This window comes from Eutrigla gurnardus (assembly GCF_963514095.1).
Source record: "Eutrigla gurnardus genome assembly, chromosome: 2".
In the NCBI taxonomy this organism is placed as follows: Eukaryota; Metazoa; Chordata; class Actinopteri; order Perciformes; family Triglidae; genus Eutrigla; species Eutrigla gurnardus.
The window spans coordinates 14,168,362-14,178,915 of record NC_139916.1 but is presented as its reverse complement, the minus strand read 5'-3'; the positions used below and the strand labels follow the sequence as shown (position 1 = coordinate 14,178,915).

At 41.9% G+C, this 10,554-nt stretch overlaps 2 protein-coding genes across 3 annotated transcripts; one reads left to right on the top strand and one right to left on the bottom strand.

Annotated features, from left to right (window-relative positions):
- Positions 1 to 2,103: 2,103 nt before the first annotated feature.
- On the bottom strand, positions 2,104 to 9,951 carry thoc7 (THO complex 7). Of its 2 annotated transcripts, none has more exons than XM_084034816.1 (8): positions 9,836 to 9,951; positions 9,491 to 9,611; positions 9,254 to 9,381; positions 9,048 to 9,134; positions 8,801 to 8,858; positions 8,612 to 8,678; positions 8,452 to 8,521; positions 2,104 to 2,179 (listed from the first exon to the last, which is right to left on the bottom strand). In XM_084034816.1, exons 1-8 carry the CDS (start codon positions 9,930 to 9,932, stop codon positions 2,121 to 2,123), a joined length of 687 nt encoding a protein of 228 aa, XP_083890942.1. In that variant the 5' UTR covers positions 9,933 to 9,951; the 3' UTR covers positions 2,104 to 2,120. The 2 variants fall into 2 exon arrangements, with proteins under 2 accessions (XP_083890942.1, XP_083890941.1); XM_084034815.1 differs by lacking the exon at positions 2,104 to 2,179 and adding an exon at positions 8,172 to 8,316.
- On the top strand, positions 2,405 to 7,530 carry LOC311029584 (interferon-induced GTP-binding protein Mx). Its single transcript, XM_084034805.1, has 12 exons — positions 2,405 to 2,738; positions 3,479 to 3,616; positions 3,720 to 3,874; positions 4,123 to 4,261; positions 4,343 to 4,541; positions 4,664 to 4,742; positions 4,833 to 4,955; positions 5,036 to 5,177; positions 5,320 to 5,478; positions 5,627 to 5,703; positions 5,791 to 6,048; positions 6,162 to 7,530. The coding sequence occupies exons 1-12, from the start codon at positions 2,552 to 2,554 to the stop codon at positions 6,384 to 6,386; spliced, it is 1,881 nt and encodes a 626-aa protein (XP_083890931.1). The 5' UTR covers positions 2,405 to 2,551; the 3' UTR covers positions 6,387 to 7,530.
- Positions 9,952 to 10,554: the final 603 nt, after the last annotated feature.

Genomic DNA, 10,554 nt, shown 5'->3' with positions numbered 1-10,554 from the left:
GTTCTTTCTAAAAGGTAGGAATAAAACCAGCTAAGTGCAGTGTCCTTGACGCCAACCCAGGCGTACTGTACTGTCATATGTGCTCCTACTGTCTTTCTAAAAGAAAAAAAAATCATCCTGTTATTTAATACAGCAAAAGTAGACCAACGGAGCACAGTGTATAAGTAACGAACCATGTTTTTGAAAGATTTCTTGTACAATCGCTGAGTTGCTCTAGTTAGATGCTTTGGTTTCCTGTTGGCATTTTTCCTCAACTGCATCTTTTTGTATTTGTTAAAATACATTTGTTTAAATAAAGAAACAATTTGACTGAATAATGTAAATCTATTGTTATCTATAGATTGCCATTTTTCATTTAAAAGGTTACACAGTTGTACCCTACCATTGTACAGGCCTGGCGGCCCGCCAGGCCAAGGAGACCTGCTGCCGGGCCAAAAAAAAAATCAATAAACCAAAAATAAGCCACCTATCAATTCATTCATAAATCAATAATCATTTACATTAGGAGCGCCTCCGCGCAGCACAGCAGACTTGCTCCGCAAGACGCGCGGCCGCAACAATCCTCGCTGCTTGCTCCCGCTACTTTTTTCTTCGTGTACTTTACGCTTGATGTTGTTCTGATGCCGTTCCGCCTCATTAAACCACCACGATGTCGCTTTCTACTTTGAAAACACGGAACGTTGATACTGTATTTTGATAAGCTGTTGCACTCTTCAGACTCGTGGTGTGAGCGGAACCGGTCCTTGGGTCCATAATATTTATTTTATTACATTACATTATTATTTATTTTTGCATAATAAAAATGCCGCTGTGTGTCTCCGTCCAAAACCCGCTGCGCTCGCGCTGTCTGCTCGCACAGTCTGCTCGCACAGATCCGCTCGTGCGCACATGCGCTGATGCAGGTCGAGTGTTGTCGAGAAATATAAGCAGAGACGGCGCTCCTTAAAAACAACATCACGCCATGTGTGTGTAGTATTAGGACGTGATGACGTATGTACAACCGGCCAAAGCCCGTTTGCCCCCCCTCCCCGGGGGGGAGGATTGTTTTTGATAAGATGTGGAACTTTGAGTTAACTGCTGTTGAGTAAACCTATAACTTATATTTGACTTGATAAAATAAGACAATATTTGCACTCATATGTCGTTGTAGTGTTTTACAGTATCTGTAGCTATTAATGTGATGCTCATCATTTTCCAGCCATATTTTTCTGGACCCTGATCATTTCCATCAACCAGCACCTTAATAAGTCACTCTCTCCTTGTGATCTTGAATACACTCTGGTTGAACAAAAATGTTGAATGCAAATATAATAATTGCAGAATTGCAGACTGCTTGCTGTGCCACCTGACTTAATCCAACTGCACCAATACACCATCCCACACGTCTCGTCTGTTTAGGGTTTTTTCGGTGAGTACCACCGGGCCTGAAAAAAATTCTAGGGGAAACACTGGGTTACATATGGTCAACATGAACAATTAGTTACTTTTAAAGAAATTGGTACGACAAACTGATTTACCACATCAACTACACAATATTTAAAAAGACACCCGCAATCCTGATCCATATTCTTCCAGGACAGTTTAGAAGTAGCTGTAGTCTCTAATTTCATGTAAAGACAGGCTGACCTGAGACCCGATTCTACAGATACCACACTTTATCAGTTTGTCTTAATGTGGCGGCCTGGTAGACTTGTAGCTGTTGGACTCGTGATGAATTTGCTAAACTTTGTTCATCAAATTGGACATGAGCTCACACAGATAAGTTGCATGAAAACATGTACTTTAGGTCCCCCTTGTGGCTTTAATGGAAACGGTAAATAGACAAATTTGGTCTTCCATCCTCATTAATAAAGAGTTTGCATCTGTTGTGTAAATAAATAGCTGATTGAGTCCTGACTTCCAGTCCTGTAACTGTAGAAATATTAAAAAGACAAAACGGATTAACAAAGCTGTGACACCGTTTATGCAAAAAATAGAATTTATGAGTGATATTGACTACGTCTCAAATTTGGGAAAATACTTGAACAAGACAAATGTGGACAAGTGGACTTTATTAAAAAATACATACAATTCTTACGCAAAATCATTTAAAAGCAGTTTCAGTCAGGATCTCGTCATGTTCATTCACCATTATGTGCAGGGCTCTCTTGACTGTCATCCATGTCCGATTTCTCATCATCTAGGAAAAATAAAATTATTAGCAAGATGTAAGCACCTCTACTTTTCTTTAGCAATATAAAGATCAGCAGCTAATGAGAATAAAGAACATGACACAGGGACTGTATGGCACCCGCACTGTCCTTGTTTACTCACTCTCAAGTGTCTGCTGGAGTTCCTGTATGGTACCTACTGAGTAGCACATGGAACTGCTTCTTCCTTAGCGCAGGGCATAAATGAAAGTCAAGGAAACGAAACCTAACTTGTCTTGACTTCCATTTCTTTTGGTTGCATCGCTTAACTATCCGCACTTCACATCCGTCCCACACTGGTGTCAGACATCCGAGCAGAGCTGCTATTTTATTCCTCTTCACAATCAGTTCCCACCGCCAACATGAACACCCTGAACCAGCAGTACGAGGAGAAGGTGCGTCCCTGCATCGACCTCATCGACTCGCTTCGCTCCCTGGGAGTCGAGAAGGACTTGGCGCTGCCCGCCATCGCCGTGATTGGAGACCAGAGCTCGGGGAAGAGTTCCGTGTTGGAGGCGCTGTCGGGGGTGGCTCTGCCAAGAGGAAGCGGTAAATCACCGAGACAGAAAATCAAGCAAGCAATCTGTCTGTCTGTTTCTCTATCTGTCTAATTGATGGGTCATTAATGAAAACGAATCCGTATCAGCGTCAGTATGAGATCAGCTGTAGTTACAAGCTGGAAAGTTCTGTTTCAGAGTGGTTGTTTTTTCATCAATGTTGGCATTACTCCATCATCAACTGGTAGACGAACATTTCATAAAATGGCATTTTATTTATTCTTTTTTTCCCCAAAAGATGTACATGAGGGTATCATACCAACTCTCAGGCTACAACAATAATAACAATCTGAGGTTTACAAAGATCCATTGTCTCCACAGCTTATCCTGTATCCAGCGGTGTGTGTGTGTGTGTGTGTGTGTGTGTGTGGGGGGGGGGGGGGGAGGGGGGGGGCAGGCAGGCACGCCCTGACAGGCCAAGAGCCCGTTTTACAAAGATATCTGTGTTAGTTTCCTGATAAATGAGCGAGAGAGCAGGCCGACCATGATTCACAACATCCCTGGTTTCCTGTCATCTCTCTACTGGTGTTACCTTATAAACCACAACATGTTAAGTGTCTCCTAACCACATCTCAATGAATTGTAACATGGGGAGAGTTGTAACACCACCAAGTCCACCATATGTACGATGCCTGGGACATATTTAAAATATGTCATATTCCCACTATTATAAAGACAATATATTTATATTTTACTTTCCCCCTCATCATCATTCATTCTTCATTAATCCAGGCATCGTGACAAGATGTCCTCTTGAACTAAAGATGAAGAGAAGGAAACAAGGAGAGGAGTGGTACGGTAAGATCAACTACCAGGACCACGAGGAAGACATAGAAGACCCTGCCGATGTGGAGAAAAAGATTAGAGAAGGTACAGTATACAGCATTCTTAAATGTCACTATCAAAAGCCAAGTATTGATGGAGCCACTTGTTGATGGAGGCACTGATCAAACATCATGTCCTCTTTCTCCAGCTCAGGACGAAATGGCCGGGGTCGGGGTGGGGATCAGTGATGACCTCATCAGTCTGGAGATCGCCTCTCCTGATGTTCCAGACCTGACGCTCATTGACCTGCCTGGCATCGCCAGGGTGGCTGTAAAGGGGCAACCGGAGAACATTGGAGATCAGGTATGCTAGACCAATGTCCCCAAATCTTACTGTCAACAGTTGTCATGAAAAGACTGCCATGAAGATCTCTGAACATTTGCATGCTCCTGCAACATTTGCATGCTCCTGCAGCCTCACCATGCAGCTCCTGCAGCCTCACCATGCAAGCAAGGCTGTAGACATTAATCCTGTTTTCACTCATTATAGACTTGATGATCCGATAGTTCTATGATTTCTAACTTCATAACAACATGAATCGATACTTTCAGATCAAGAGACTGATCCAGAAGTTCATCAACAAACAGGAAACCATAAGCTTGGTGGTTGTTCCATGCAACGTGGACATAGCAACCACGGAAGCTTTGAAGATGGCGCAGGAGGTGGACCCTGAAGGAGAGAGGACTTTGGGTAAATGGACCTGATTCTAGAAAAGAGCCGCCCCAACTCTGAGGTGCATACTCCGTTCTGAGGTATTTCTCTCTTTTGCAGGTATCTTGACCAAGCCTGACCTGGTGGACAAAGGCACCGAAGAGACGGTGGTTGAAATTGTCCGCAACGAGGTGATCCACCTGAAGAAGGGCTACATGATCGTCAAGTGCCGGGGTCAGAAGGAGATTACAGAGAAGGTGTCTCTTCCTGAAGCAATAGAAAGAGAGAAGGCCTTCTTCAGCGATCATGCCTTTTTCCAGTAAGTTTGTTTTGTGGGTAATTGTAACATTATTTTTAATGGTAATTAGAGCTGTGATTTGCATTTTAAGATGTAATATGACTACATTATGTAGGCCTACTCACTGGCTTTTCTTGTTGTAGAGCTCTCTACAACGACGGCCATGCCTCTATTTATAAACTGGCTGAGAAACTCACACTTGAGCTGGTGCATCACATTGAGGTACATTCTCACTCCATCAAGTTATGAGTTAGCGCTAGGTTGCATTGGATACTTTAGTTGTTAAAGTTTTCACCTACGTCTGACTTGCAGAGATCTCTGCCTCGACTAGAGGAGCAGATAGAGGAGAAACTAGCACAGACTCAAGCGGAGCTGGAGAGATATGGCAACGGGCCGCCATCCGACACAGCTGACAGACTCTTCTTCCTCATTGATGTGAGTTCCCTTACTCGGCACAAAGACAAATGCTCTCCACCATGTATGAACTGGGCTTTGTTCATGTGTGTGTGCTGCAGAAAGTGACTGCGTTCACTCATGACGCCATCAGTCTGACCACAGGGGAGGAACTCAGTTGTGGAGACAAGCTCAATGTCTTTTCTACACTTAGAAGAGAGTTTGGGAAGTGGAATGCCCACCTGGAGAAGTCAGGAGTAAACTGTGAGTATATCATGTTGGTCTGTCTACGGCTGTCCGTCAGTAGGACTCTGAAGTAATGTGTGTGTGTGTGTGTGTGTGTGTGTGTGTGTGTGTGTGTGTGTGTGTGTGTGTGTGTGTGTGTGTGTGTGTGTGTGTGTTGCAGTTAACAAGAGGATTGAGAAAGAGGTGGAGGAATATGAGGAGAGGTACCGTGGAAGAGAACTGCCGGGCTTCATCAACTACAAGACCTTTGAGGTCATGGTCAAGGAGCAGGTCAAACAGCTGGAAGAACCAGCCGTCAAGAAACTCAAGGAAATAGGAGGTGTATAATCTAATATATGACATTCAGTATTATGCTTTTCTATTATCAAAGATGATTATTAAGTGTTCTTTTGTTACCATACAGCCACCAGTGACGTGCTGGTGGAGTTTGTGCTGCTGTAGCTTTTTGTAACTCCTATTTCTTCCAGATACTGTCAGGAAGGTGTTAATTCAGCTGGCGCAGAGCAGCTTCATCGGATATCCCAACCTCGTTAAAACAGCCAAGGTAGCCATGTTGCATAAGTGTCTTGAAATGTAATTTGCATACTTTTTCAATGGCAGTGTTCCAGTTGACCAGAATCGTATTTTCTAGGCGAAGATCGAAGTCATCAAACAAGATAAAGAGTCCATTGCTGAATCCATGCTGAGAACCCAGTTCAAGATGGAGCTGATCGTTTACTCTCAGGACAGGACGTACAGCAGCAGTTTGAGTGACAGGAAGAGGGAGGAGGAGGAGGAGGAGGACAAACGGAATCCCATGAGAAATCATCAAGGCAGAAGTATTGTGTATAGCAGGGATAATCATGCAACGCTGCAGGAGCTGATGTTGCACCTAAAGTCTTATTACAAAGTAAGTTTTAATGTAGACCAATGACTTGTGAACAAAAAACAATGACAGCGAGGTTTAGACACCTCGTTCTGCCCTCATTTGTCAAATTCGCCTTTCTTTTTTACCTCCTTCAGATTGCCAGCCAGCGTCTGGCCGACCAGATCCCAATGGTGATCCGGTACCAGATGTTGCAGGAGTCTGCCGTGCAGCTGCAGAGGGAAATGCTGCAGATGCTTCAGGACAAGGAGAATATGGAGCTCTTGCTGAAGGAGGATTGTGACATCGGCATCAAGAGGGCTAGTCTGCAGAGTCGCCTTAAACGCCTCATGAAGGCCCGCGCATACCTGGTGGAGTTCTAGTGGAGGTCAAGCATAGGAGCAGTTTGAACTTTGAGGTTGGTCGTTCACAAATCTAGAGGAAATGTAATGTGTATAAGAGAGGCTTAGGTAAATTAATAATCTGAATACCAGTAGTTTCATTTCATATCCCAACTAATATGCCCAATGAGTGATGTAATATAGCCAGAATTATCATAGAAACCAAACTCGTGGATAACGCAAAACCCAACTGTAAACCAGATCCCGCCTATTAGCGGTTTTCCCACGATGACCCTTACAGGCTTGATAGACCTATCGCATTGAATTGAATACGAGACTTTAACGCTTTGTTCCACAATATGACAATAAACTCTCTTCTCATGAATTTTTTAACTTTTACGTGTCTTAAAAAAAAGACAGTTGCAAACAAGTGGCTAAATAAGACTATAAGTCATCCCGCTCAGTAGTCCGCCTTCCAAGCCTCGTTGTGTATACTCCTGCAGCCGGTGTAGTTCGTTTATAGCTGTTAGCTTTTTACTACTAATTCATGGGTTTCATGCGCTGTGTGAAGCCTTCTTTGCTTCCTTTCCTGTCATGGTTACTAGAATGCTGAAAATAATCACTCACATATTCCACCCTTAACATTTATTATCAACGAGTAAGGTGTTACGATCCATTATTACTTCTGTGTTGTTACAAAAAAAAGGTGAATATATTTAAATCATGAATTTAGGGCCAGGGCCTCGAAGGGGCCCCTGAACCAATGTAAACTCTGCCTGTAGGGTCAAGGCCTAACATCATAGTTTGTACTGTAACTCTTCCACTTTCAGTCGTGGTTGTAGAACTTCTTTTTTTTTTTAGTCCAATGTTGAAAGGTGACATTTGCTTTAGATGTAACATCTAAGTCTGCACAGTTTAATGTCACCGTGTGGGGCATAGTTTCAAATGTACTGTAATATGTGCTCCTACTGTCATTCCAAAAGGGAAAAAAATCATCCTGTTATTTCATACAGCAAAACTAGATCATCGGAGCACAGTGTGTAAGTGAAAACCATGTCTTTGAAAGATTCCTTGTACAATCGCTGAGTTGCTCTAGTTAGATGCTTTGGTTTCATGTTGGCATTTTTCCTCAACTGCATCTTTTCGTATTTGTTAAAATACATTTGTTTAAATAAAGAAAAAATTTGACTGAATAATGTAAATCTATTGTTATGTATAGCTTGCCATTTTTCATTTAAAAGGTTACATATGGTCAACATGAACAATTAGTTACTTCTAAAGAAATTGGTACGACAAACTGATTTACCACATCAACTACACAATATTTAAAAAGACAACCGCAATCCTGATCCATATTCTTCCAGGACAGTTTAGAAGTAGCTGTAGTCTCAGCTTCATGTAAAGACAGGCTGACCTGAGACCCGATTCTACAGATACCACACTTTATCAGTTTGTCTTATTGTGGCGGCCTGGTAGACTCGTAGCTGTTGGACTCGTGATGAATTTGCTAAACTTTGTACATCAAATTGGACATGAGCTCACACAGATAAGTTGCATGAAAACATGTACTTTAGGTCCCCCTTGTGGCTTTAATGGAAACGGTAAATAGACAAATTCGGTCTTCCATCCTCATTAATAAAGAGTTTGCATCTGTTGTGTAAATAAATAGCTGATTGAGTCCTGACTTCCAGTCCTGTAACTGTAGAAATATTAAAAAGACAAAACGGATTAACAAAGCTGTGACACCGTTTATGCAAAAAGTAGAATTTATGAGTGATATTGACAGACGTATGTCTCAAATTTGGGAAAATACTTGAACGAGACCAATGTGGACAAGTGGACTTTATTCAAAAATACATACAATTCCTACGCAAAATCATTTAAAAGCAGTTTCAGTCAGGATCTCGTCATGTTCATTCACCATTATGTGAAGGGCTCTCTTGACTGTCATCCATGTCCGATTTCTCATCATCTAGGAAAAAATTATTTTATTAGCAAGATGTAAGCACCTCTACTTTTCTTTAGCAATATAAAGATCAGCAGCTAATGAGAATAAAGAACATGACACAGGGACTGTATGGCACCCACAATGTCCTTGTTTACTCACTCTCAAGTGTCTGCTGGAGTTCCTGTATGGTACTGAGTAGCACATGGAACTGCTTCTTCCTTAGCTCCAGCTGTGTGTGATAAAAGGGAGGGGAAAACGATTACTTATGATTGAAGAAAGAGGTTGGAATAGAAGAGAAGATGAATATATTTGGCCTTACCTTTGCATCTACATTCTCCTTAATTTGAGACAGTTGCTGGAGTTCTTTGTCAAGCGCCTCCAGCTGCCTGTAAGTGATCAAACCAAAATTTAGCACATTGTCTGATTGTAATGAAAAGCCAAAAGTGCTCGTGATGCATGAAGCTGAGTAACTCAATATGTAAATTAAACAAACGAGAGGCTGACTGACTTCAGTGTTTCGTGTCGGTCTGGGTGTTGCTGGATAACCTTAGCTAAGGCATCGTACTCTGCAAGGAAAAGGAAAGTGAGAGACGAGCAGAAATTCACACTAATCTTTAAATGTTATACATTATTTTGACAACCTACATTGCTTCCAATTATTCTAAAATGATTGATGACTTCAACACAACACAAGTAGTACATCTCTTCTATACACAATTGCCTAAATCGATTAGGAGGACCGAACATGTTCTTACCTTGGCGATTTTTCCGAATTCTCTTTGCCCTCTGGATTTCTTTTTTGCATTCTGTTATCCTGTCGTGTGCAGACGTGATGTTTTGTTCTGCAATGTGGACGGAGAGGTGATAAGGTAACATGACAAACATGCATCGTTGCCTGGTAACTCTGGTGGCCCGGTTCCTCCAGCCATCACATAAATGTCGCAAGATCCGTATGTCCTACCTATGTTGGTGTAGATTTTCTCATAATTCTCCATTTCCCGAAGATTCATGTCATACACCATCAACGTCTTCCCCATGGAGAATTCACACTGGGCCAGGATGCCCATCATCCTCTGATACTGAGTGAACCTGAACATAATTACAAAACGGGTTACGACTCAAATCATGTTCGTCGCTGCACTTTTCTAGACATCTTTGGTGACAAAGTCCAAAGCTTTGGTCTGCAGAGCTAACGTACCCTTCCTCCGGGGTCCCGGGCGAGTTGCACCACTTCGTGAAACTCTTCAGCAGCACGTTGATTCGGCGGTCATCTCCAGCTCCGTCGCCGTCGATGAGAAGACGTTTCCGAATAACTTCATCTGGAATAGAACAGGCGTTGAGATACAAGAGGTATACTCAGTTGCTGCTGGGCTAACAGTGAGCTAGCTAGCATGGCTACTGTATATATTTAGCTCTTCTGAATGGAGGCTGTTTCTACGTGTGAAACTGGTTCGTTTTTGGTTGGGGACATTTGCTCCGACATACAATTCTACTCGTACGATTTACCCGAGAGCTGAATTCAAGGAATTAAAAGGTTTCTTACCATCTGTAACAGCGCCCATGTTTCGAGCTAGATACACTTTATTGAGCAACAGGAAGTGAACAAAGCAGATGGCCCCGCCCCCGACGACGGACGGCATTGGCTACAGAAATGAATTTTAAATGTTTTTTTAAATAAAGCTTTATTCAATCTAAGTGGGCCTGCCGGTATAACGTCAAACTAGGGAATCTTTTCACCACTGTGAGAAAATCTCAAAATATTCACGTAGTATCTATAAAAAATGACTAATTATCCTAAAATATTGACTTAGTATCTAAAAATATTCATAGTCATTATTATACACACAGACAAAAACAGAAAAAGGGAATTTTGATAGGATTTAAATAAATGATTTATTCTTCAACAGCCAAAAGAACATAGAAAGTGATATTTGAAGTCATTACAACATAATTAACGACTAACGTTGCCAGTTCTATGCATGATCATCATCACGATTCAGCTGAAATGTTATGATGTACTCAGAATAAAACAAAAAATGGAGACGACTTCCGTTATACAAGTATTACAACCTGGTGCCCCTGTCAAAAAGTTTAAGTTTAGGAATAAATACATAGACAAAATTCACCCCATATGTAATCCACAGCCATTTAAAATATCCCAAGTACAGAATGTATTCTATGGAAGTGGTTTACACCAAACCCCATTGCCATTCAGACCAATATGCCATGGTTTTGCATTGAAGACAACAGACCAAATACTTG

Coding starts and splice junctions, on each gene's coding strand:
- thoc7 (XM_084034816.1), bottom strand. CDS start 9,932: ATGCCGTCCGTCGTCGGGGGCGGGGCCATCTGCTTTGTTCACTTCCTG. Junction 9,382..9,490: donor CCCGGGACCCCGGAGGAAGG/GTACGTTAGCTC, acceptor AATTATGTTCAG/GTTCACTCAGTATCAGAGGA. Junction 8,522..8,611: donor AGGAGAATGTAGATGCAAAG/GTAAGGCCAAAT, acceptor TATCACACACAG/CTGGAGCTAAGGAAGAAGCA.
- LOC311029584 (XM_084034805.1), top strand. CDS start 2,552: ATGAACACCCTGAACCAGCAGTACGAGGAGAAGGTGCGTCCCTGCATC. Junction 3,617..3,719: donor GGAGAAAAAGATTAGAGAAG/GTACAGTATACA, acceptor CTCTTTCTCCAG/CTCAGGACGAAATGGCCGGG. Junction 4,262..4,342: donor TGAAGGAGAGAGGACTTTGG/GTAAATGGACCT, acceptor TCTCTTTTGCAG/GTATCTTGACCAAGCCTGAC.